Source organism: Phyllostomus discolor, chromosome 8, assembly GCF_004126475.2.
Source record: "Phyllostomus discolor isolate MPI-MPIP mPhyDis1 chromosome 8, mPhyDis1.pri.v3, whole genome shotgun sequence".
Classification (NCBI taxonomy): domain Eukaryota; kingdom Metazoa; phylum Chordata; class Mammalia; order Chiroptera; family Phyllostomidae; genus Phyllostomus; species Phyllostomus discolor.
The window spans coordinates 102,217,481-102,241,870 of NC_040910.2; the positions used below are offsets into that span (position 1 = coordinate 102,217,481).

At 49.4% G+C, this 24,390-nt stretch overlaps 1 protein-coding gene across 1 annotated transcript in view; it reads left to right on the forward strand.

Annotated features, from left to right (window-relative positions):
• The window catches only part of ZNF652 (zinc finger protein 652), a 56,638-nt gene extending 38,788 nt beyond the window's left edge, over positions 1–17,850 (forward strand). The window contains 6 exon segments of the mRNA XM_028521903.2: positions 1,173–2,333; positions 4,999–5,146; positions 5,468–5,583; positions 6,025–6,169; positions 16,840–17,111; positions 17,113–17,850. Of these exon segments, the coding sequence (XP_028377704.1) occupies positions 1,434–2,333; positions 4,999–5,146; positions 5,468–5,583; positions 6,025–6,169; positions 16,840–17,111; positions 17,113–17,352 (1,821 nt within the window). The 5' untranslated portion in view covers positions 1,173–1,433 and the 3' untranslated portion in view covers positions 17,353–17,850.
• The last annotated feature ends 6,540 nt before the right edge of the window (positions 17,851–24,390 follow it).

Sequence of the window (24,390 nt, forward strand, 5' to 3'; positions counted from 1 at the left end):
CGCCAGGCAGCTGCGTGTTCGTGGCGCCACTCACGCGGCTCAGAGGTTAGGGAGTGGGCCGAGCAGCCCTGTGCGGTGTGTCACAGGGCAAATGGTGTGCCTTTCTGATCTTTTTTTTTTTTTTTATTGATGGTTTTATTTTTCTTGGAACCGTATCAACTTGATGGTTACTGTTTCTTAGAATTTAGATTTCTGTGCAACCGACATGTGAAAAGTCACCCAGTTACTCAGTGGATCTAGTGAGCTCTGCGTGGAACAAATGCGAACATGCTTGGCCGCTTTGAAATTACTCCGATAAATCTGAAAACCATAGTGTCTGCAGTAATATCTATATCTAGATTAAAATTACTTAAAACCAGGGCATTTTCTGTCTCCAACAGCTGTGTTGGTTAACTTTTGTTTTGCTGGCCCGCAGTGCCTGCCCCGCTGCCACCTGTGCTCGCTGGGCTCTCCCTAGGGTGGGCGGTGGTGTCCGACTGCGGACAAAGCCGGCCAGCTCGCTGCCCCGGTGTGCTCCATGCGAGACACGTGTGATAAGATGTAAACTCCTTGCAGACAGGGACCGTATATTTTGGCATATCAGTATGCCCCCTAGCATCTAGGATAATGAATGCTCTGCAACAGGAGCTGTGCATTTAGTTATCAAATATATACCGAACACCTACTAAGTGCTAGGTGCTGTGCTAGGCTCTGAGGATATCTGAGTGAAGGGATAGTGACTCCTGCTGTCTTAGAATTGACTTAGAATCTAATTCTAACAACGTGTGTGTTGAAGGGGCCTGGACCACACAGGTTTGAAACCACTTCGGGCCACGTGACCGGAGTCCCAGCAGTAACGGGGAGTGAAGGGACCTGGCGGCACCGAGGGCCCCTGGGAACCTAGCGCCCAGTGGAGACGATGAACTGTAGGGCCTGCTTGTTTGTGTGTTTATTCAGTTATTTGTTAACTCACATTTTAAGATAAAGATCAGTTATATAGGTTAAAGAAATTTTGTTGAATTCATGTAACTCAGTAAAATAATGGCCCACGCTGAACCATGTAAGCAAGGTAAAGAATCGTGTGTGTAAAGAGTTTAATCATTTTAAGGTGTGTTTGTTGTATGGCATACGTGCATGCTGTACAAAGGAAGTAGTGGTGTCTGACCTTTTTTCTTCTCTGCTTTCCTTTGTAGATAAGATGCTCCAAGCCACCCGCAGCTGTCTTCAAAAGGAAAATCACTAGTGCTCTGCTCTCGCCGTAACACCAAGCCTTTTCACTTGCGCTTTGGTGCTGCAGCACTGGAAGGATTGCTCGCAGGTCCCTGGGTACCTTTTTTGTCGTTCGGATGGTTCTTTGTGGATGGAAAAAGATTTGAGTATTGATAATTGCCCTGTTTTAAAGCTATTTCATTTCTCTACAGTCTGAACTGCTTAACAGATTGGGCCACTTCCCAATGAGCCACACAGCCAGCCCCTGCCAGGAGCTGGCCGAGAACTGCGCTGCGCATGCAGCAGGAATGGCACAGGAAGACGGCTGTCGTGGTCAAGCGCCGTCTGCCTTTTATCATGGTGCCAGCCAGGAACTCGACCTGTCCACCAAAGTGTACAAGAGGGAGTCGGGAAGTCCTTACTCTGCCTTAGTGGACGCCAAGATGAGCAAACCGCACCTGCACGACACCGAGGAACAGCCCTATTTCAGGGAGACAAGGGCCGTGTCTGACGCGCACGCCGTTAAAGAAGACCGGGAGAACTCTGATGACACCGAAGAGGAGGAGGAGGAAGTCTCTTACAAAAGGGAGCAGATCATAGTGGAGGTAAACCTTAATAATCAAACATTAAATGTGTCTAAAGGGGAAAAGGGTGTCTCTTCCCAGTCCAAAGAGACTCCTGCTCTTAAGACAAGCAGTGAGGAGGAAGAGGAAGAGAGTGAGGAAGAGCCCACAGACGACAGCAGCGACTACGGCGAGAACGAGAGGCAGAAGAAAAAGGAGAAGGCGGCGGCGAAGGTCAGCGTCGCCCAGAGGAGGACGCGGAGGGCGGCCTCTGTAGCCGCAGCCGCCGCTTCCCCCGCTCCCCGAGCTACGAGAGGCCGTAGGAAGAGCGTAGAGCCACCTAAGCGTAAGAAGCGGGCTGCAAAGGAGCCCAAAGCGCCAGTCCAGAAAGCTAAGTGTGAAGAGAAAGAGACTCTGACCTGTGAGAAGTGCCCCAGGGTGTTTAATACTCGCTGGTACCTGGAAAAGCACATGAACGTTACTCACAGGCGCATGCAGATTTGCGATAAGTGTGGCAAGAAGTTTGTCCTGGAGAGTGAGCTGTCCCTTCACCAGCAAACAGACTGTGAAAAAAACATTCAGGTAGGTTTCATCACCGAGAGGGCACGCTTTCCAGAATAGAACCTGGCTGTTCAGACTCACCTGGTATTTTTGCCCAAGAGAATAAAATGCAATAGAGGCTGAAGGGACAGATTTCACCAGTTTCTCTCTTTAAAAACTCCCGCGTTGGTCTTTTCAAAACCCAAGCGTAACATTTCATTTCAAAAGCATTAAACGTAACTGATGCTGGACTAGTGGGAACCCAGGCACACTGGAAGGGGGATCTGTGGTGGGTGCTCGCCCAGGAGGTAGAGTCAGCGCCGACCGCGCACTGAGTCGCAGTTGTAGGGCACGTGTTGTGTCCATTCTGGCACCTTCTCTGTCAAGGTGGGAAACACTGAGCAAAGTTCAGGAGTAGAGCGGTCCCTCCCTAGGCTTAAAGGGATGCCAGGTCCTAGTGCAGCCGATGGGGACCAAACCCATAATGACTCGGATGGAGGAACTGGAAGATCTCCAGCAGTGAGTGTGCTCTTACCAGTGGAGAGACGCCAACACTAAATTTGTCAAGAGGCTGAGCCCGCGGGAGTGTGCAGACTTTAAACAGAGGCCAGGCGGGTTGACAGTGTTGCCCACCTGGCAGTGAGGTTACGTAATGCTACTGTGCCATATTGTTAAGGTAACAAAACATGGTGTGCAAACCAGGCCGGTGCCTTCAGAGGACTGTACTGTGATAGGGTGAGAGGTGTGCTGATTACATTGTGTTGAGTGGATTACATTATGTGGAGCCGTATTGGTTTGCACATATGGAATGCATGTTGGTGAATGCTTATGAAAGGTAAGTCTATTAATGTCTCCGTAAAATATGTGAAATAGACATCTTTTGTACCATATTTAAGCCAAATTTCCTTTAAAAGGTGCAATTGAGTGCCTCTTATTTTTCACATCTCCTCTTGCTTTTAACCAACCACTGAGTTCATTGCTTTACTTTAAAGAGTACATTGCTAAACACTCACTGTTGTTGGACTCGTCAGTGGTGGTCTGGTCTCCCCGACGCGGGGCAACCAGGAGGAGGCTGAGTCACCTCGCCCATCCCTTCCAGGGGCTGCCACGGCCTTGCAGGGTGAGGAGGCGGCTGCAGCAGCTCAGGCCAGGGGCAGTGTGGTGCGGTGCTGCACCCTAGGGGCCAGAGTGGGTGTTGTGTGGCTCTCTTGAAGAGCTTTCTGGAGTGGTGGGGGTTTTTTAAACTTAAATTCATTAACTTACAGAAAAGAAAGCATTTAATCTTTTTTTGTGTGACTTTCCTTACTCTTCCCCACCGTAATATGTTTCAGCGTGGGTTTAGGTTTTTGGATGCTGCTAAGTGAGCTCTCTTTACATCCCTTAGGGACACTGCTTTGTTGTTAGCTATGGATCCTAATCATGATGACCTAGGAACAAGTACAAATTAAAACCATGCCCCACCAAATGGTTTATAGGGATTGTCTGTCCTTTTATCGAGCACTGTGCAGCCAGAGGCTTGTGCTTTAACTCTTCGCAGAGGCCTCGTTGCCTGGAGTAACAGCGGTGTTAGAGGATCTTTATTTATTTATGGCGAAGACCGACTTGTTCCCTAAGTGTCCCAGAGTCTGGTGGACACCTAGAACTTTCTACTATTGTTTTGCTTCCACCAGAGCATTTTACTTTCGTACACTTTATGCCCGATAGTCTGGACTGTCAGTGATTCACAGTACACGGAACCAGGCCGTGTTGCGTGCATTTCCTGCAGGGCAGCGACTTTGAGCCCTTTCGTCTCGTGGCACATACACACTGGTTACTGAAATGCTACGGCACGCCAAAAAAATGTATCTCTTGCCGTTATAAAAAAATAACCATCGAGTGTGATTCATTCACATGCGATGGCTGTTGTTGTATTGCTGCTGTCATTTGTTTAATTGGGCAGTCTGCGGGAAAAGAGGCCAGTGTCCCTGACCAGACAGTCAGGTATAGCTCGTTTTAAAAATTCTCGCGGCGCACAGGTTGGAAATCGCTGCTCTGGGCCCTCGGACGAGACATCTGGAGCTGGGCTGGGAAGGGGAAGGGGGAGAATGGCGCCGACAGTGGAGAGGTTCCATTAAACCCCGCCTGTGGGAAATGTTCAATAGAGCAAACCAGATTTGGAAAACTGTAATAAGATCTCAATAATTGGTGTTAACGAAGGCTCCAGATACATTCTCTAAGGTACACAGACATTGCTATACTTCTGCAGATCTATAACCTTTAACGTGTATTTTGCTCTCTCTTGTTTTTATTTATGCTAATTTTAACTTACATTGTATTTTCTGGTAAACACCTGTTAGTGACCCACAAGTAGGAGGCAGCCACTTTAGGTAATTCATACATTTAAAAAAAACTTGGAGGTTCTTTTTTATAGGCACAACACAAACTTGATACAATCAATCAGTTCTCTGATATTAGTGGGACTTCCCGTTTCTTCTTGTCTTACGTCTTGCCCTTGCCGTTCTCCTCCCGGTGCGTCTCTGAAAGGTGCCTCCTGGAACACGACACGCAGACACTGGTGCCGGGACCCAGACTCCGTGGAAGAAAAGCGCTGGTCGGGGCTCTGGCCTGGAGCCGCGGGTCGAAAGTGCAGTGTGTCACCTGCCGGTAGGCAGGCACGGCTTTCTGCGAGCCCTTAGGAGTAAAGATTGTTTTTATTTATCCCGCTCAGTGTGTTTCCTGTAACAAATCATTCAAGAAACTCTGGTCCCTTCACGAGCACATCAAGATCGTCCACGGATATGCAGAGAAGAAATTCTCCTGTGAGATCTGCGAGAAGAAATTCTACACCATGGCTCACGTGCGGAAACACATGGTCGGTAAGTTTTGTCTCGCGCCTGTAACTTGCCCTCGCCCTTCGGGGTGTGCCGGGCTCTGGATCGGGCCGGCTGCGAGGCCGCCGTGCTGTAGTCACTTCTGGCTTGTCGGGACTGAAGGCAGCACGTCCTCCGTGGGTAGCGCCGGGCCGGACGGGCCGCCGTCCACACCCAGCCTCGGCTCGCACTGCCTCGCCGTCCCGGCCTCACGGCGCGAGTGTGGGGAGTTGAGACGGCACGACGCCCGTGCACCAGGACGCCTGTTCTGTTCCGTGTGAGCTTTCGGGTGAACTTACTTTGAATATGGTGCATTCTGTGTTGCAGCACACACAAAAGACATGCCTTTTACATGTGAAACCTGTGGAAAGTCATTCAAACGCAGCATGTCCCTCAAGGTGCACTCCCTGCAGCATTCTGGAGAGAAGCCCTTCAGATGTGAGGTGAGGAGTGTGCGCCCCCAGGCCCCGGCCTGGAGGCCGACTGTGGGTGAGACCAGGGGTGGGGTTGGGGGGGGCGCCAGGCTGCGTTTCTGCAGGGTCTCCAGCCTCGGGCTCTGAGTGTCGCTTGTTCTCTCACTGCTCGGTAGAGAAGTGTCCTTTTAAACACACTGTTAGCTTCTTTGGATTGAGTTAAATTGGGAGTAACACAGGAGTTGTTTTTCTTTTAGTGACTTGCAGGAGTCGGGTATATGTCAGTGGTTGTTGAATGAAAATTTCCCTTTTATTGATGACACAGCCACGGGTTACAGCAGAGGGAAGTAGTTGACAAAAGCAGGTTGTGTCTCGAGTGTGAAAAGCAAACCCGCCCCAGAGGCCGCGGAGGGTGGGCTCAGGTGACGCCGTCTCACGTGGCGTTCAGACGTGCCCACTGTGTCCGTGCAGAACTGTGACGAGAGGTTCCAGTACAAGTACCAGCTCCGCTCCCACATGAGCATCCACATCGGGCACAAGCAGTTCATGTGCCAGTGGTGCGGCAAGGACTTCAACATGAAGCAGTACTTCGACGAGCACATGAAGACGCACACTGGTGAGCTCGCCATGTGGGGGGGCGGGGCTGCGTCGCCGGGACTCGTGGACGGCCCCTGTGGGTCTGCCCACGCAAAGTCTGAACCGCCAGCTTTCATTCCAAGTGGAAATTTCACGTACGTGAACCTGAAATGCAAAAATGTAGGCTTATAATACTGAATAATTGGGCTCTGATAACTCTGTTTTTAAAAAGATTATTCGTCAGTGCCTTTTAACAGCAGGTTCGTTCAAGAGAATGGATTCTGGGGGCACGGGGTCTACTGAAATGGCACGACACTTGTTCTGTGTATATCTTTTCTGAGGAAAGGGTTCTGGGCCTTTAAAAATAGAGGACACTGACCGCTTCAAATAGAAGATCCTCTCAATAGTCTTAAAAGTTCGATTGGTTTAATTTACCAAAATTCGCTGCTTCTCAGGAACACATCCATCCAATGAGGTTAAGTAATATAACTACATTGTGTTCTCAGGGTACGTTCTGCCCAGCGTGGGTTCGGACCTGGGATGCGTCTGACTGTCCCGCTGCCAGGGAACTCGCTAAAGTAGTAGCTCCCCTGGAAAACGCCGTCATTGTTTCTTAGTCTGAACTTGACGTTCTGGGGTCAGCTGTCTTTGCACAAACTGAACAATATGAAGCATTTCTTAGGTCTTTAAATAAAATCTAATACGATTCTAGGCTCTGTTAGTCTACAGCAGTGACTTTTCAAACAGTGTGCCACAAGAATTTTTAAAACATGTAATATCTGTTTAGTCAGGGGCATGGACCTCTGTTCCCTTAGATTGTCAAATAAAAAGTGACGACAGCCAACACAAGCTGTGTGGTGTGAATGAATCAAAATTATACCTGTTTTATTTTTTGGTGCACTGCTGCAGAATTTTAGCAACAAATGCATGTGTGCCATGGTGTGAGAAAGGCTGGAACCGCCGGTCTGCAGAGGAGCAGAGCTGGAAGGAACCTCAAGGCGTCGTGTTGCTTGGCCTGATGTCCTTTTTGCTTCACTAGGGTGAGGCGTTTCTGCCCACGACTGCGTCTCCTTAGGGTCCATTTCTCTGTGTAAGTCCAAAGAAAAATGCCTGCTTGCTGGGCTTCCTTCCCACTCAGAGCAGAGCACCCTCAGATTTTAAGAATTAGGCTAGAATGCAGGGGTGTCAAACTCATTTTCACCAGGGGCCACATTAGCCTCGCGGTTGCCTTCAAAGGGCCGAATGAAACTTGAGGACTGTGCACATGTAACTGCTCCTTAACAAGGAGCTAGGAGCTCAGTGCTGCCGCCAGGTGGGAACTCGGTGCTGGGCCGGATAAAATAAGGTGGAGGGCCTTGTGTTTGCCACCTGTGGGCTAGATGACGAGTTTACTTAAGTAAATTACACCTCCAAAGATAATGATAATTTTGAAGCCTAAATGGAGAGCAGACTATATAGAATATTCAACAAATTCTCTTTTAATTTGATGGCTCTTGGAGAGGCTGTAAGTTTTGAGTCACTTCTAGGACTTGGGTTTGGTTATTCCGCAGGAAACTATGGAACTAGACAGAAAATAGGTTTCTGAAGATGGTGGTTGTGTCACGGTCACGCACAGCGCCCGGCACGTGGCGGTGCCTGGCAGCCCCTGCCGGGCCAGAGGGGACCTGCAGCCGCCGAGGCCTCTGCCCCGCACCCCCCTCGCGTCTCTTCGTGTCTGCCCGCGTGTCTTCCTTCCGTCCCTCCCTCTCCTGCTCCCCGGCCTTTCTTGCTTTTTCTTCCCTTTGCCTTTCTTTTTTCTTCAGACCCCTAAATGTCCACAGCATGACAGTCTGCATATTTTGTGATTAATGTATTTGTTGAATAAAATTTTATGTTAAGTATTCTTGGACCAGCGAGGCAAGCTGAACGTTGCCTGTTTCTTCTAAAGTCACTTAAATTTTTACCTTTCTCATTAAGAGAGTAATACATACCTATTCAACTATATTTGAAAATATGAAAATTGAAAACAACCTGGCTGGCGTAGCTCAGTGGATTGAGCGAGGGCTGCAAACCACAGCATCGCAGGTTCGATTCCCAGTCAGGGCACATGCCTGGGTTGCAGGCCATGGCCCCCAGCAACTGCACATTGATGTTTCTCTGTCTCTCTTTCTCTCTCCCTTCCCTCTCTAAAAATAAATAGATAAAATCTTAAAAAAAAAAAGAAAATTGAAAACAAAATTAAAATGTACCATAATATTATCATTAATAGAGCACTATTGTTAATGATTTGGCCAGCCCTGGCCAGGTAGCTCAGTTGGTTAGAGTGTCGTCCTGATACGCCAAGGTTGTGAGTTTGATCCCCAGTCAGGGCACATCCAAGAATCAACCAGTGAATGCGTAAATAAGTGGACAATAAATCGATGTTTCTCTCTCTTCCTCTCTCTTTCTCTCCCTCCTTCCCCCCTCCTCTCTTAAAATATCAATCAATAAATGAACATTTTGGCATACATTCCTAAGAATTCTTTAGTTTCTTAGTGTAGATACGGATGGACACTGTAAGGGTGCATGTGCTCATGCGTGTAGTGATAGGACAGAGTTGGGGTCTTTCCACTCTGCTGTGACCTGCTCTTCATTGCACTGCATTGTGTCATTCCCAGCAGTAGATAGTCACCATCATTATCAGGCACGTGTATGCCAGGCACTGTCTTAAATGCTTACACACATTGTTCCACTTGGCCGATATAATCAGATTTTTACAATAATCCTATAAAGTAAAGCATATCATCTCCACTTATTTAGCCAGTTCCCATTTAGACATTTAGATGATTTGTTTCCAGCTTTTCTACTGTTATAAATAATACTGTGATAAATAGCATTATTTAGGGTAAATTTCTAGAAATGGGATTATGAGGGCAAAGGGGTAAGCACATTTTTTAAGACTTGGTGGTGTGTTGCAAAATAGCCGGGTCCTTACCGTGCGGGAAAACACCCAGTTCTTCAGCCCATTCCAGAGCTGAATAAATCCCTGCTGATCAGACAGGTGAGAAATGGTTTCTGTTGTATTACCTTGCACTTAATTCATTACTAAGTAAGATTGAACATTTTCTCATATGCTCGTTGGGTATCAGTATATTTTCTTTTCTGAGTTTCTTGTGCCTTTTCTGTATTCCGCTTTCTCTTACAGTGTTTGACTGTCTCATTGTTTATGGTAGCTCTTTATATACATTTATATATACTGGACCGTGTTTGACAGCAACATTAAAGTTCTTTCCCCTGGTTCGCCATCTGCCTTTTAATATTGTGTGTAACGCTCACACTGGGAAAGCAGCTGTGTGGTGCAGCCAGACAGGCCTGGCTGTGCCCCCCGAGAGCGGTGCGGCCGAAAGCAAGTTCCAGCGGCCCTGCAGGCCTCTGGCTCCTCGGGAAGGGTGAGTGAGGGTGAGTGAGGGCGACAGCAGTGCCTGAGGAGACACGGGCAGAAGGGTTAGCTGTAAGGGAGAGAAGGGACAGCTCTCTCGTGCCTGGGTGGCACCACATTAGACTCTGTTCTGGGGGCGCGGAGACCACTGGAGGAGCCCACATTGACTGGGCCGCAGTTAAAGAGAAGTGAGGCGGGTCTTCTGCGGGGACCACGCCCCGCCCTCAGGCAGGGCCTCCCAGGGTGCAGTGCGGCGGCTGAGTTCCCCCCAGAGTGGCTGCGGCTCCTCCGGGACCAGGCACGGCACTAAGGGCCTAGGGACCCAGGGTTGAATTCAGACTCGATTTTTGTTCCCAAGGAGCTTCCAGTTCAGTGACCGCGACAGTAGTGACAATGGCGACAGTGGCAGTGGGGTTAGAATGCAGCGAGTGTCCACTGTGTGCCAGGCACCTGTCTCCTGTTTTCAGCTTATCACGACAACCTGTCATCACTGTCTTCATTTTTTCAGATGAGGAGACTGAGTCTTGGACATTAAATAATTTGTCCAAGGCAGTCTGAGTGCAGAGCCACATACGTAATGACTCTGATACAGATTTGATGTAGCAAGCAATAAAATGGAGAGAATCACAGGGCATCATGAGGGTGGAAAGCACATCCCTGAGCCTGGTTTTCGGCTTCCAGAAGTTGGTGCGCTCAAGCAGATCAGGGATTGGTGTGTGCTGAATAGTCTTAATGATACAGAAATAAAATTGCTGATTTATTTGCAGTGAAAAGGCGGAGTGTCAGTGGTTTAAACTCTTATGTTCTTTGGTAAGCATATTCCTTACCTAAAGAATAATTTATACTAGAAGCTAAATTATAATCAAAAGGCCGTCGGGGACAGAGAATTAGAACAAAGAAAGGTAATTGAATGAACTGAATGGTGAGTGCCACACCTCACTGAATCCAAGAGGCAGTCAGTGTTAGGACAGACTTGGTGTATTCACCACAGGAAGTCCTGCAGTGACACGGTGGGTGTGGGGTGTACGTCAGTTTCATAGACATTCCTGTGTGGGGGGAAGTGTCTGTCCTAGCATTAATAAGCATGGGTGAGAATCTGCTAACCGAGGCTACTATATAATGAACAAGACTGAAATAGTCCCTGGGTTCGCAGAGCTTATAGCCAGGTCGGGCTGACAGACAAGCTAGGCATAGCAGAGGGTTGGGGACGGAAGTATAGTAAGTGCATGGAACGCAGTGGGGTCGGCTAGAGTTTGATGCATTGGGGGGGCAGGGAGTGTGGTAAGACATGATATGGGAGAGCAGTAAGCAAGACCAGATTCATTCCCTCCCTCTTTCCCTCCTTCTCTCTCTCTCTCTCTCTCTCTCTCTCTCTCTCTCTCCCTCTCTCACACACACACACACACACTCATACACACACAAAGCCATAAGCTGTGTAAAAAGTTTGGACTTTATTCTAAAGACAGTGAGAATTTCGGGGAGGCTTTAAGCACAGTCATCTGAGAGCCACAGTGTGGAGAGTGGACGAAAGGTGGGGGGCAAGAAGAGAGACGGTGAGGCCAGCCGGGTGGATATTGGCTGCGATTGGGTGAGTGATTGTGATGGAGGGGACTGTAGGAATAGCAGTGGGCGAAATCAAAGTGACAGACGAGGTACAGCCCAACGAACTTGGAGACGGGTTGGATGTCGGTGGTGTGGGAAGGAAGGGTCGAGTGTTAGTTCCATATTTGGAGCTTACATACCGTCTGTCAAAACAGAGTAGTGCAGGGAGGAGAGGTTTGCTGGTAGGATAATGAATTTAATTTTTCACTTGTTAGTCGTGAGGTGTCTGTGGGATGTTCAGGTGGAAATACCCAGTAGGCTGTTTGTAAAATGGGTTTAAAGCTTGGGAGGACAGACGTCTGGTGCGGCTCACAGGGGTCCATACAGGCCAGCGGGATGCCGGTATCTGCTGGCCGGCTCGCTCTTTCCTCTGAGCCGTGCAGAAGACAGCTCACCGGATTCTTGCTCTTTTCTGTCTTCCCTGCAGATTCTCTGTCTTCATTCTTGTGTTCCTTCTGCAGGCTGCTGTTTGCTGCAGCCTGGGTGGCTCTGTCACATGTGAGAGTGATGTCACATCTTCAGATGCATCGCTAGAGATACACACATGCTCTTCTGGTCCCGTGGATGGAATCAGTTGTTAGTGTATCTTCCGGCCACCCACTGACCAACTGTCCCTTAAAGTGGGACATCGTGCAGGTGGTTGGCTTCAGATACTTCATTTTGGCTTCCTGATTTCAGCCTCACTGGAATCACACCGCGGGGTTTCAGAGGAGTCTTGACGTCAGTCCTTAGCACAGTCAGGAGATGGGCTTCATGCATAGTGAGAAGTAGAGGGAGCAGGATCGTGGGCTTATGTCTGGAACAACAAATGTGGAAAATTTGGTAGAACGTTAAGGAATGAAAATAAAAGATTATAAAGCAGTAAAAATTACCCATTTAATTTGAATCTGTGGGTTTGTGGCAGGAGAGTTCTAACAGTTTTTGGTGTTTCTGTGGCATATCACTTACCCTGGAAGTCTATAGTGAGAGGTGGTTGGTGAGGCCCAGGACCAGAGCAGTGTGAGCACGTAACGAAGTCAGAAGCCAGTCAATTTGCATTAAATGCACGCTGTCTGTGAGTAAAGGGTCTGCTGCACCCAGGAAGTGTTAGAGAATCAAGTAATTCGAAGACTAGGGAGCGAGGACTACTAACTCTGGAGGATCCAGAACGAGCGGGTCCTGGAGTTGGGTAGGCTATGAAGCAGGATTGTTTTAATATATTTTGTAGTACAAGTACATCATATTACTTTAGAAAACCAGAATGTGCATATGAGTTTAAAAATACATAAGATATCACTCATAATCCCATCACCTAGAGACAGTCACTGGTGACATCTGTTGTATTTCTTTCCATATTTTTTCTATATGTACTTTTTGTTTAAAGCAGGTAATAGTCCTGACCGGCGTGGCTCAGTGGGTTGGGCATTGTCCCACAACCCAGAGGGTTGCCAGTTCAGTTCCTAGTTGGGGTACATATCTGGGTTGCGGGTTTGATCCCTGGTTGGTGGTGTGCAAGAGGGAACTGATGGATGTTTCTCTAATACATCGATGTTTCTCTCTTACTCTTTCTCCCTCCCTTCCCCTCTTTCTAGAAATAAATAAAATCGCCCTGGCTGGTGTGGTTTAGTGGATAGAGCGCCAGCCTGCTCACCAAAGGATCACCAGTTTGATTCCCAGACAGGGCACATGCCTGGGTTAAGGGCCAGGTCCCCGGTAGGGGGCGCATGAGAGGCAACCACACATTGATGTTTCTCTCCCTCTCTTTCTCCTTCCCTTCCCCCTCTCTCTAAAAATAAATAAGTAATCTAATAAATAATAAATTAAATCATTTTTTAAAATTTTAAGTAGATAATTGTACTTTTCACAACTTACTTGTTTTACTTAGTATACTATAATCTTTTTTAAATATATTTTATTGATTATGCTATTACAGTTGTCCCATTTTCCCCCCTTCACTCCCCTCCACCCTGTGTACCCTCTCCCACCCACATCCTCCCCTTTAGTCATGTCCATGTGTCATACTTATAATTTCTTTAGCTTCTACATTTCCCATACTATTCTTACCCTCCCCCTATCTATTTTCAGCCTACATTTATGCTACTTATTCTCTGTACCTTTTCTCCCCTCTCTCTTCCTCCCACTCCCTGTTGCTAACTCTCCATGTGATCTCCATTTCTGTGGTTCTGTTCCTGTTCTAGTTGTTTGCTTAGTTTCTTTTGGTTTTGCTTTAGGTGTGGTTGTTAATAATTGTGAGTTTGCTGTCCTTTTACTATACATATTTTTTTCTTTATCTTCTTTTCTTAGATAAGTCCTTTTAACATTTCATAAAATAAGGGCTAGGTGATGATGAACTCCTTTAAGTTGACCTTATCTGAGAAGCACTTTATCTGCCCTTCCATTCTAAATGAGAGCTTTGCTGGATAGAGCAATCTGGGATGTAGGTCCTTGTCTTTCATGACTTGGAATATTTCTTTCCAGCCCCTTCTTGCCTGTAAGGTCTCTTGAGAAATCAGTTGACAGTCCGGTGGGAACTCCTTTGTAGGTTACTGTCCCCTTATCTCTTGTTGCTTCTAGGATTCTCTCCTTCATTTTTACCTTGGCTAATGTAATTATGATGTGCCTTGGTGTGTTTCTTCTTGGGTCCAACTTCTTTGGGGCTCTCTGAGCTTCCTGGATTTCTTGGAAGTCTATTTCCTTTGCCAGAGTGGGGAAGTTCTCCTTTATTATTTGTTCAAATATGTGCTCAATCTGTTGCTTTTCCTCTTCCCCTTCTGGTACCCCTATAATTCGGATGTTGGAACGTTTAAAGACGTCCTGGAGGTTCCTAAGTTTCTCCTTGTTTTTTTGAATTCTTATTTCTTCATTCTCTCCTGTTTGGTTGTTTTTTTCTTTCTTCTGGTCCACTCTGTTGTTTTGAGTCCCAGTTTCCTTCCCTTCACTATTGGTTTTCCGTGCATCTTCCTTCATCTCTTTTATGATAACCTGCATTTTTTCATGTAATTTGCGCCCAAAACCAACCAATTCCATGAGCTTCCTGATCACCAGTGTTTTGAACTGTGCATCTGATAGACTGGCTATTTCTTGGTCGCTCAAAAGGATGAGTCCTGGGCGACTGATCCATTCTTCTGTTGGAGACATGACTCTCTCTCCTTTTTTTTTTTCCCGTCTGGTTGCTCTTGTTCCAGTGAGGGGCAGAGCCTTAGGTGTTCACCTGGGCTGGGCACCCCAGTCCAGTGACGTTGTGACGTTGTATGTGGAGGCGGGGGTGGGAGCAGGAGGGAACAATGGTGGTATCTCCGTTCTCCTGGGATCTCAGTCCCTTCTCTGGGATCCTGGGTTGCGCGCTCTGCCCTGGTCCACAATCACTGCCTCACCGGGTCTGCTAGCTGCCGCTCTCGTACTCAGGGTCCACCGCTGCGTCCCAGAAGGCTTACATGCTCCCAGTTGCCTTATGCACCCAGTTCTCCCCAATTCCGTGCACCATGACCCGCGCCCGTTCCTCCTCTCAGCCCCTCCTACCGGTCTGGATGAACAGGTCTACTTCAACTTCTTGGCTGTCCAACTTCCATTCAGATAAATTCTCTGTCAGTTCTGGGTGTTATTCTGCCTCTAAATTGTTCTGATCTTGGTTGTGCATGGAGGTACGGTGTGTCCACCTATGCCTCCATCTTGCCAGGAGTCCCCAGTATACTATAATCTTAATAGATTATAGATTTTATGTCAGTAATTATATTTCTATACTTTTTTAAAAGATTTTTATTTATTTTTAGAGAGGGAAGGGAGGGAGATAGAGAGAGAGAGAGAGAAACATCAATGTGCGGTTGCTGGGGACCATGGCCTGCAATCCAGGCATGTACCCTGGCTGGGAATCGAACCTGTGACACTTTGGTTCACAGCCCGAGCTCAATCCACTGAGCTACGCCAGCCAGGTATTTCTATACTTGTATAATATTGTTTTTAATGGCACTTTCCCTCAGGTGGGTATATCATAATTGATTAAAATCCCACTCAACATGGAATGTGAAGGACGTGGACGGAGGAGCAGGAACACAGGCTGGGCTCCTCTGGGAAGGTGGCCGGGAGCCACAGGGAGGGCGCGGCATGGCGGCAGCCGGGGGTGGGGGGGCTGGAGGAGGAGAGAGGGGTGGCAGGCGGAAAGTGGAGCCGGCGACCATGGAGCACATGGTCCTCCTGGCCGTTCAGCCCCCTCCCTCGGGGACGGGAGGGAAGTGCTGGTGTGGATGCAGGGGGGCAGCAGGAGAGGGCTTTGAAGGCGGAGAGACGAAACGAGGCCTGCGTGCGGGTGCAGCCATGTTTGCTCCTGGTGCGGGAGCATCCTGGAGTGGAGGGGAGTGAAGGAGAGAACTTTCCGTGGTGTGTGCAGGGGCGCGCAAAGCAGCGGGGCGGGAAGGGCCAGCAACTGCCTCTGGAGCTGGAGTGCAGCTGTAAGTGCCGGCCCTGCACCAGCTATGGACCCGTGGGCGGGTCTCTTCATTTCCGCACAGCGAAACAGGAATGACAGAAGCCTACGCACAGGCCTGTCGGTCTGCTGGCGTGTCACCGCGAGGGACACTGGGGCTGACAGATGTAAACCGAGAGCCGTGCCGAGGGCTTAGTGAGACCCGACACGCAGGAGCATTTACGTGGAGTAGAGTAGGGCTGCTGTGGGTAAGAAGGGGGGCAGCAGTTGAAGTGACAGCAGACTCGCTCGTGGCAGGAGTCACTGGGAGGTACCAGCTGCACACTCTGAGCTTGGATGAGGAACTGATAGGTACAACCACGTCGCTGCCGAGGCCCAGGTGGCCCAGGCATTCCGTCCCCACCTCAGCTTCCGTGTGACGCGGTCGATGGACTTGAACTGTCATTGTGTTTCCCTCAGTAGCCTGGGTCGAGAGGCAGGCAGACACGGCAGGGCCCTAAGCAGTGAGTCCAAAGGAGAGTTAGGAAGCTTAGAAATGGAGCTCTCAGACCCCCAACCTGACTTCTCCCCGGTGCCCTTAGAACCAACTGTGGGGTCCTGTTTCCTGTTTGACTCCTTGGCTCAGTATTTCTCAACCAGGAGCAGTGGTGCACCCACACCCCCATCCCTCCCCGTGTTGCAGACACTTGGAAATGGTGTGGGGACATTTCTGATTGTCAGAGTCCACGGGGGCCTGGAGCAGGCTGACACTGGGACGCCGAGTGCTCCTCGGAGGGTCCAGTGGCACTGCCACGGGGGCCACTGCCCTGCCGGTGCGCGCTGTGGGCTGAGCACAGCCAGCCTCCCCCAGGTCCAGCACTAAAGAGTAAGGCCCACGCTAAGGATTCAGCACAAGTGGACGCCAAGAGACACATTTCCTCACAGGACGTTACCAGCAAAACCTCACTTTTGGATGCAGAGTCAGACGTCGCTGCCAGATCGCAGCAACTTGCCTGGACCTAGAGGAGAGAGTCGTCTGTGGCGGTGGCTCCCCGAGCCCAGAAAGGCCACATGAGCGGTCCTTCCTGTAGGGGTGAGGGGTTGCTGCTGTGGACGCCTTTTCTTTTGAACCAAACCCAGGTGGTAGGATGATAAGTTGTGTGCGAGTTTGACTCATTTCTGCTTGTTGGCTAAGCCCCCACTTAGGGAGACTGTCAGAACACAGTGTGCCGTAAGGGAGAGGAGTGGCCGTCTTTCTTAACCCGAGGAGTAGCTTGAACACCTAATCACCACCAAGGAGCTAATCGTTTTTGTGTGTCTCTGTCCCTCTCAGGAGAGAAACCCTTTATCTGTGAAATCTGTGGCAAGAGCTTCACCAGCCGCCCCAACATGAAGCGGCACCGCCGCACGCACACCGGCGAGAAGCCCTACCCGTGCGACGTGTGCGGCCAGCGGTTCCGCTTCTCCAACATGCTCAAGGCCCACAAGGAGAAGTGCTTCCGGGTCACCAGCCCCGTGAACGTGCCGCCCGCCGTCCAGATCCCACTCACGACCTCCCCCGCCGCCCCCGTGCCGTCCGCAGTGAACACCCCCACCACCCCCGCCCCCCCCGATGAACATGAACCCCGTGAGCACTCTTCCCCCGCGGCCCATCCCCCACCCCTTCTCGCACCTGCACATCCACCCGCACCCCCATCACCCCCACCACCTGCCCATCCCCCCCGTGCCTCACCTGCCCCCGCCCCCGGCGCTCTTTAAGAGCGAGCCTTTAAACCACAGAGGCCAGGGCGAGGACAGCTTTCTGCGGCACCTGGCAGAGAAGAACAGTCCGGCACAGCATCACTAACGGCCGTCTCCTCACGTGCGTTCTCCGCGAGCCGGGCGCCCACGTGCGAGCGCGCAGAGGGAGCTGGTGAGCGTGTCTGTGGCCGGCAGCCCCTCCGCGGCCTCCACCAGGAGCTCTGCCGCCGTCCCCGGGGAATCAGCACCCCCCTGGGCGGGCGAGACCACCCCGAGCTCATGGAGGGGACTGCCACCTAAACCAGGGGAACCACCAAACCGAAGCCCAACTTGCTTGCATTTTCTGGTGACTTTTATAAATTTCAAGTACTCGGACTTGTGGAATTTTATAATTTCATATCAGCCGATGAGGTATGCTTGCTTTTATATCCTGGACTTCTCCTCAAAGAGGGGACAGGCCTGGTTTCCTTTGTACTAATCGGGAAGGCTGTGAGGTTAGCCCAGAGCATTAATTGTATCACTGTGTATCGTAATGAATTCTTTTCAGCTTTCGGTGCTCGCCACGGAGCCGAGCTCGCCCGTCTCACCGCATATCAAGCATTATTGAGAAAGCTGGAAGTTTTCTCCTTTGTGTAGCTCTCCTAACGCACTCTTTATTTTACTACAGAAATTATTTTAGAGTTTTTGTATAGACTTCTTTAGTAGTCTGTTTCTAAAATGAAATGTATTTCAATAAGCGGTGTAATTTTTTCAGTGTAGCTGGACCTATGTTGTAAACTAGAAAAAAATTTTTTATAATCATCAAAATGTGATTCTTAAAGATGCATATAACTTCTATAGTTCAAAGTTATTCTTACACCCGTACAACTCAAAGGTGCTGCAGAGATTAGGGGTGCATGCGAGAGGGTCTCCGGACCAGGTCACTCGAGAGCGAGGTTCGGCTCGCAGATCTCAGCGTCAGTCCTGGGCGGTTTTTTAATCTCTGCCTAACACTCAAGTGTCCTCTGGGCTCCCCGACACGCTCCCGCCCTCCGTGTCTCATGTTCGCAGAGCGCAGGGGGACCCCCCCCAGGGAAGCCGCCAGGGGCTTGCAGGTGTCGCAAGTCCGAGTCGAGCCCTCGCTGTCGGGAGGAGGAAGTGGCGGAGACCGTCTCCCCCGGCCACGGCCGTCTCTCACTTCCCCTGGAACCGCGCTCGTGCTCAGCCCCTGTGGGATGACACATCGGAGTCCCATAGCACACTTCTTGTTTCGAGGTTGCTTTATTTTTCTAGAACCGTTAGGGAAACCAGTACACTAAAGTCGCAGACGCGGCGTCGCTGATAGTGGCTGAGAAACCTGGGTGGTAGCGCAGGTCAGCGTTGTCCCTGGTGGGCCGCAGGCCCGTCCCACCGCTGGGTGGGCCCACCACTCCGAGCTCCAGGCCAGCACGGTTGAGACGTGTGGCGAGGGGAGGAAAACCGCGTCGCGTTGCCGTGTCCTCTGCAAACACTCCTGTGGTCGCAGCGGGCACAGGTGGCGAGGGCGGCGTCGCCGGGGCCGGACCGTCCGGCGGGGAGCATCTTTGAGCTCGGAGAACTTCGAGCGAGCACGGGCAGCCAGGGGCTTATTAAAGGGGAGGCAGAACTGAAGGGCTAACATACTCCTGTGTTCTACTGATCAAATTTATCCAGCCTCAGTATAGCTAAACATTTCGTATTTTTTTTCACCTCAGAGAACTGAATTCCAAAGCTGGATCTACTTACTTTCTCTCTCTCCCTGTCTCGATTTTTTTAAATCTTGAATTTTTTTTTTTCATTTTTCCCCCTCAGGCTCTTAAATCATTGCCTGAATCAGAACCCTGGCTTTTATTTATTTTTATTTTTAATATTAAATATGCAGACATACGTTAAGCACCTTTCTGGCCGATAAGCTCTGTGGCAGGCGAAAACGGAACGCTTTCCACTGAGGTTAAGTCCCTGTTTTTGAAATACTGCATTCTCTGTTAGCTTTCTGGTTCCACCTGTCCATTTTTTCCTTCTGATACTGCCTTTGTTTTCTATAATGAGCATAGAAAAATTTTGGGATGAGGCAGAAAAGTATCTGAAAACACAACATTCCCCGCTGATTTGGATGTAATTTCTAAAGAAGGGTACTTTAAATGTGTGGGTGCGTTCTTGGGGCGCCGAGGCACCCAGACCAACCAACGAGGAGGGCCGACCCCCTGCGTGCGATGGCCGACCTTGAGGGCCGCCTCCCGCTGCTCCCGCTCTGCTCCTGACCCCACGGCGACGACCACCAGGCCGCGGGCCTCCGCCTGCGTGCAGACCTGCCGTCCTCTCGGAGCCGAGCCGGTCCCATCAACATTAGTTTTTAAAGATGTTAATTGGTTGTACCTTATTTTGTCCTAGATAAATTTGTGTATAGGGCAGCAGTTCTGATTTCTGGACCTGAGACCTCCGAAGCAACTATCTTGTGAGGTGTACTGTAATTATACACTGGACAATTCAGGTGGTCGTCTTCGGTGGTTTTGGGTCAAGCGAATATAGCCATAAGAAATCGTCTGCCACATGCTTGGGAAAACCAGTCTTAAGCAAATAATCACCACCACTCTTCACAGAAGGAAAAAAAAATTTTTAAATCAACATTGTCACACAATACAGTTCTAAGCGAAGGGTATTGTGGGGCATTCTGGAAACTTCCAGTTTTTTTCTATATATAAGTATGCCTCTTCCCACTTGGGAGTTGTGGTCTTGAGGGAAACGCCCAGAAGGTAATTGACTCCTTATCAGTGTCCTGTTCCGTGTGAGTAGCGAAATGCATGAAGAGTGTTCACAACTTCAGTGCTTCTGAACACAAGGACTGCGGGGTTCAGCCTTAAAGTACATGCACGTCGGGGCCCCGGATCTGACGGGGCCTCCCCTAAGGTCGAAGTTCTCTCCCACCCGCAGCATGAGCACCCCGGGGCTTTAAAACTGGCTCCTGTTTGCTGTCTGTTGATGGAAAAGAACTGCGGAGGCTTGGGTTCTCAGCCACTATCTGTACTGAACCGCGTCTTTCCAAGGCCACGGTGGCCGCCTCGGCGCATCACCCAGAGATCAGATCAAGGCCGTTTCTAGTCACTTAGCTGTATTGTCTTCAAAGGCTTGTGTCGTTGCTAGGGTTAAGACCTACTTGAGGAGAATTCCCAAGGGCTTTCTTGCGTTGGTGCTGCTTTTCCTCCTTTTTCTATGCTTGTCTCATAGGTTTGTCATTGAAATATAAAGTCTTTCTCAGCCTTCAGGAAAGGCTGCTTGCTGCTCGCTCTCGCTAAGTCAGGTGGGCTCCCACCGCGGCAGGCCTCCCGTCCCGAGAACAGAAGGTGAGCAGGTGAGAGGCGTGCGGCCTCCCTCCTGTCCGCGTCTGTCTGTGATCTGACTGTCACTTTCAGCAAACGGGGAGGCCACCGCGTAAACCTTGACGGGGGTCCGAAGAAACCTTTGCACACCAGTTCCGTGAGCTTGTCCAGCCTGCCCTTTCCACTCACACTTCTCTGTTGACGACCAGCCCCGACAGCGCCATGGGCGTGCCGTCTGGTGTGGGCGCGCTGTCTCCGTTCGCGCAACGCCGGTCGGAACCACCTCTCCTTGCGGTCGGTCGTGCACTCCCTCTGCTTGGCTTGTCCCTCCTGGACTGACCGAAGGGAAGACACTCTGAAGAGACACTTGGGATATTTGAGTTTTCTACTCCTGACAGTTTTTTCAGTCTTTGTTGAGTTGGGTGTGTATGTTTAATTTTTATTTCACTGGACGTTTGACATTTTGAGAAGATCAAGCAGAAAAAGAAATCCATTGCAGGTGTGTATATATTTACCCCATCTTGCACATTTCAGTTAGTGGGACACAGATGGTGGTGGGTTTTGTTGTAAGAAAAAAAAATAATGAAAGAAAACTAAAGTCAGAGAAACCTTTCTATTTGAGCTACTGTACAGAAGAGGCATCTTTTCTTGCATCGCCGATGCACACGATGAACGTTCCGACGCTGTTCTAGACGGTAGGGGAAGTATTGAATGAAGAGGGGGTTAGGTTACGTTGAAGGGTTTCATCAGCTGTGTACCATTACAAAAATAAACTGACTTGGAACTCTTCAGACTGTCAAGCCTAGCAAATAAATAATTGTTTTTTTTTCCCCTTTGCCTAAACCAATATAAGAAATTTCCCGAAAGGTCATTTTTTTCAGGAACCAGAGGTCACTAGCCATTAGAGCTAGTGGCATCCTTATGCACTGGCAGTGGCCCACTGACCTGCTCCCGACACCTGCAGCATTTAGGACAGGCAACGATGACCCTCCGGCCCAGACACTACCTCGTTAAAGCAAGCCAGAGACCCTCTCTACACTTCTATGGAAGCCATAACAGTTGCCATCAATGTATCCACTTTCATACTTCTATACTTTTATACTCCAGACTTTTTATACACTTTATGATCAGATCTTTTTGTCTTAGAGGATAGATTTTGCACGATGCAAAGGAAAATCCAACTCCTTGGTTGTCGCAACTTTGAAGCTTCAGGTTGAGTAAATTTGAATAAAGAACCAGATAATGTACGGTGTATCAAGTTCCTTATTGAAGTCAGAACTATTTTGCAGAGTTGCCTATTGGGAAGACAGACTTCTCTTTCTTATTCCCTACGTGGAAGGTATATTGTTGTAAGAAACTGCTTGTAAAGCGGAGTCCCACAGTCACTCTGTGTGTTTCTCGATAAGACCTGTATTGTCACGTCGCTCCTGCGGTTTTTATTTCCGTGCGGCAGATGCAGGAGCGTGCACCCCTCCCTCCGGCCCTCCCTCACCCCGCCGCAGCGCCAGCCTCTCTCGCTCTGTTCCTGAGTGCCTTCAGAACGCCAGCATCCTGGAACGCCCTTTTCCTGGTCTAACTCCTACCTCTGACTCTCTCCTTCTCCATGAGTACTGGGGCTCACCCTTGTTCCCGTGGGTTTGGCTCGGCAGAAGAGCCGAAACCTCAGGACAGAGAATTTTGAACGGATCTGTGTGGTTTCCCCATGTCATGTTTAGATTGCATTTTTAACCTGTATTTATATCTTACTTCTTCACAAAGTACATCTCTCGTGATGAGATCTTTTATCCTCCCCTTACTTTTCATTGTCCTTTCGTTCCCCAGAAACTAGATGCTCTTCTAAAATGCGAGGTCGTCGAGCATCTCCTTTGAGTATCTTTTGCTCCTCCCAGCCTTCCCGAATGCCTCCCGTTGCCGCGCCTGCTGCTGTGGCTACGCCCTGGTCCTCAGTGTCCCATCTCTTCCAGAAACGTGTTGCGAGGTTGTACCCGCGACTTCATTTTAATCTAAAGTCCCATGTTGATTTCGGCCCTGCCCATCCCTGTCCTCCAGCCCCTCAACAGTTCCATTGCTTCCTTTTCTACTTGCGCTCCTCTGATGAATTTTTGAAGTACGATTGACAGGTCATATATGAAGGACGTGGTAAAGGGGGTCGACAGTGTGTTCTCCATGTGACACGAGCACCTTATTAATAAAGCATTTCAGCATCGGCCGATCTTCCAGTCAGGACTGGGGGGGTCTGTGCTGTGCACAGGCCTCTCGCTCCTTTCAGTTGTCCCTCAAAACTGGAAATGCTTTAAAATGAGGAAATCGGATTGAGTTGTTTGTTTGTTTGTTTGTGGAAGCGAAGGGAAGCTATTGAGTATTTTGGTCTTAGTCAAGATCTTTCCTTTTGACTTAAGATGTCATGCCTCTTTCCTTCAAACTAATAATACTAATACTCAGGTTTCAAGACTAAAATCCACACGAAGTGGCGCGCTCAGAAGGCAGCTGTTAGTAGCTCTTACTCCTTTCTGTCCGGCGACGGTGTGTTTTGGGGGGACAGTGCAAAACCGTGAGAACTGGTTTACGTTCGACAGCGAGTAAGTTCAAGACGCCGGAAGTCTCTCGCTGCCTGTGTGGAATGGGAAGGCTGGTTTGCACAGTGCCAGAGATCCATTTCTGCAGAGGGAAGTAACAAGGGTTTCTTGTTGTTTTCATACTTTCCGCTTTTATTTGCCTCAGTAGTCCCCCTATTACTGACCCAGAAGCCTGCCTCTTTTAGGGAGGAACTGGCTCCCTGAAGTAACCACTTTAAAATGTGCGGTCACAGGCAGGATGCGTGGAGAGCCACGGTGGGTTCACGCTCGGAGAAGCCACATCCCAGAGACAGTGCTGGCGCGTTCCATGTCTTCCACGGTGGGAACTGTGTGGAGCAAGTATCGAAGGGCACTCGCCCCTGAGCAGTGTCCCCTCCGCTGTCGAGTCCCAGGGTCCCTTCACACCAGGGGAGCGTCTCTGATGAGACCGGGGATGTTGCGCATTACTTGAAAACTCTTTGGGGGGGCGTGTAGGAAAAGGGGGGCAAGAAGAGCCAGAAGCTGAATTTTGTTTAACTTCAGGAGGAAATCTGATACTTGCATTGCTGGTTTTGACCAACCAAAGAGCCTGTCTCTGTACCCAACGTGCCAAAGAATCAGGTGGTTTCTTAACACCCAGCTCCTCCGAGGGGACACACCTTCCGCCCTGCCTGTCCTTTGCAGGGGAGAGGGGCCGCGTGGTCAGAAGGGCAGAGATGCCAGCTCACGTCCTGCCTAGGCCTCCAGGCTCGGTTTGGTTGCATTTGCAAGTTGGTGGGAAATACTGTTTTAGAATCGAACCCTCCCAGAAATATCTGTGCTTGACTATTCAACTCGTTAAGATTTTTCAAAACTGAAAAGAAAGCACAAAACTGTGTGGCACCATGTTGCTGTTTGCTTCTACAGTTGTACCCCCAAGGACATATGTACAGCCTCTGAAAATCAGATGAGCCCTTCCGATATATGCATTCATTCATTGCTCCACATGAACTGTGATTGTTTCATCGGCAGTACTGGCTTTGTCCACCAGGGGGCGACAAATTACTTCAGCTTCTCTATTCTAAGCCTTCTAAAGAAAGAACTCGCTTTAAGTCTCCTATAGAATATCCTCTTTTGACTCAATGTTTATTTATAGGTCTTGGTTTTTAAGACATTCTCCCTTATTACTATGTCCAGTAGTTGCTCAAATTTCATGATGCAAACAAAGGTTGGTGTGTGGGTCAGAGGTCCTTGTGGGTCAGGGATGTTAATTAGCCTTTTAAAATAATGGTGCCG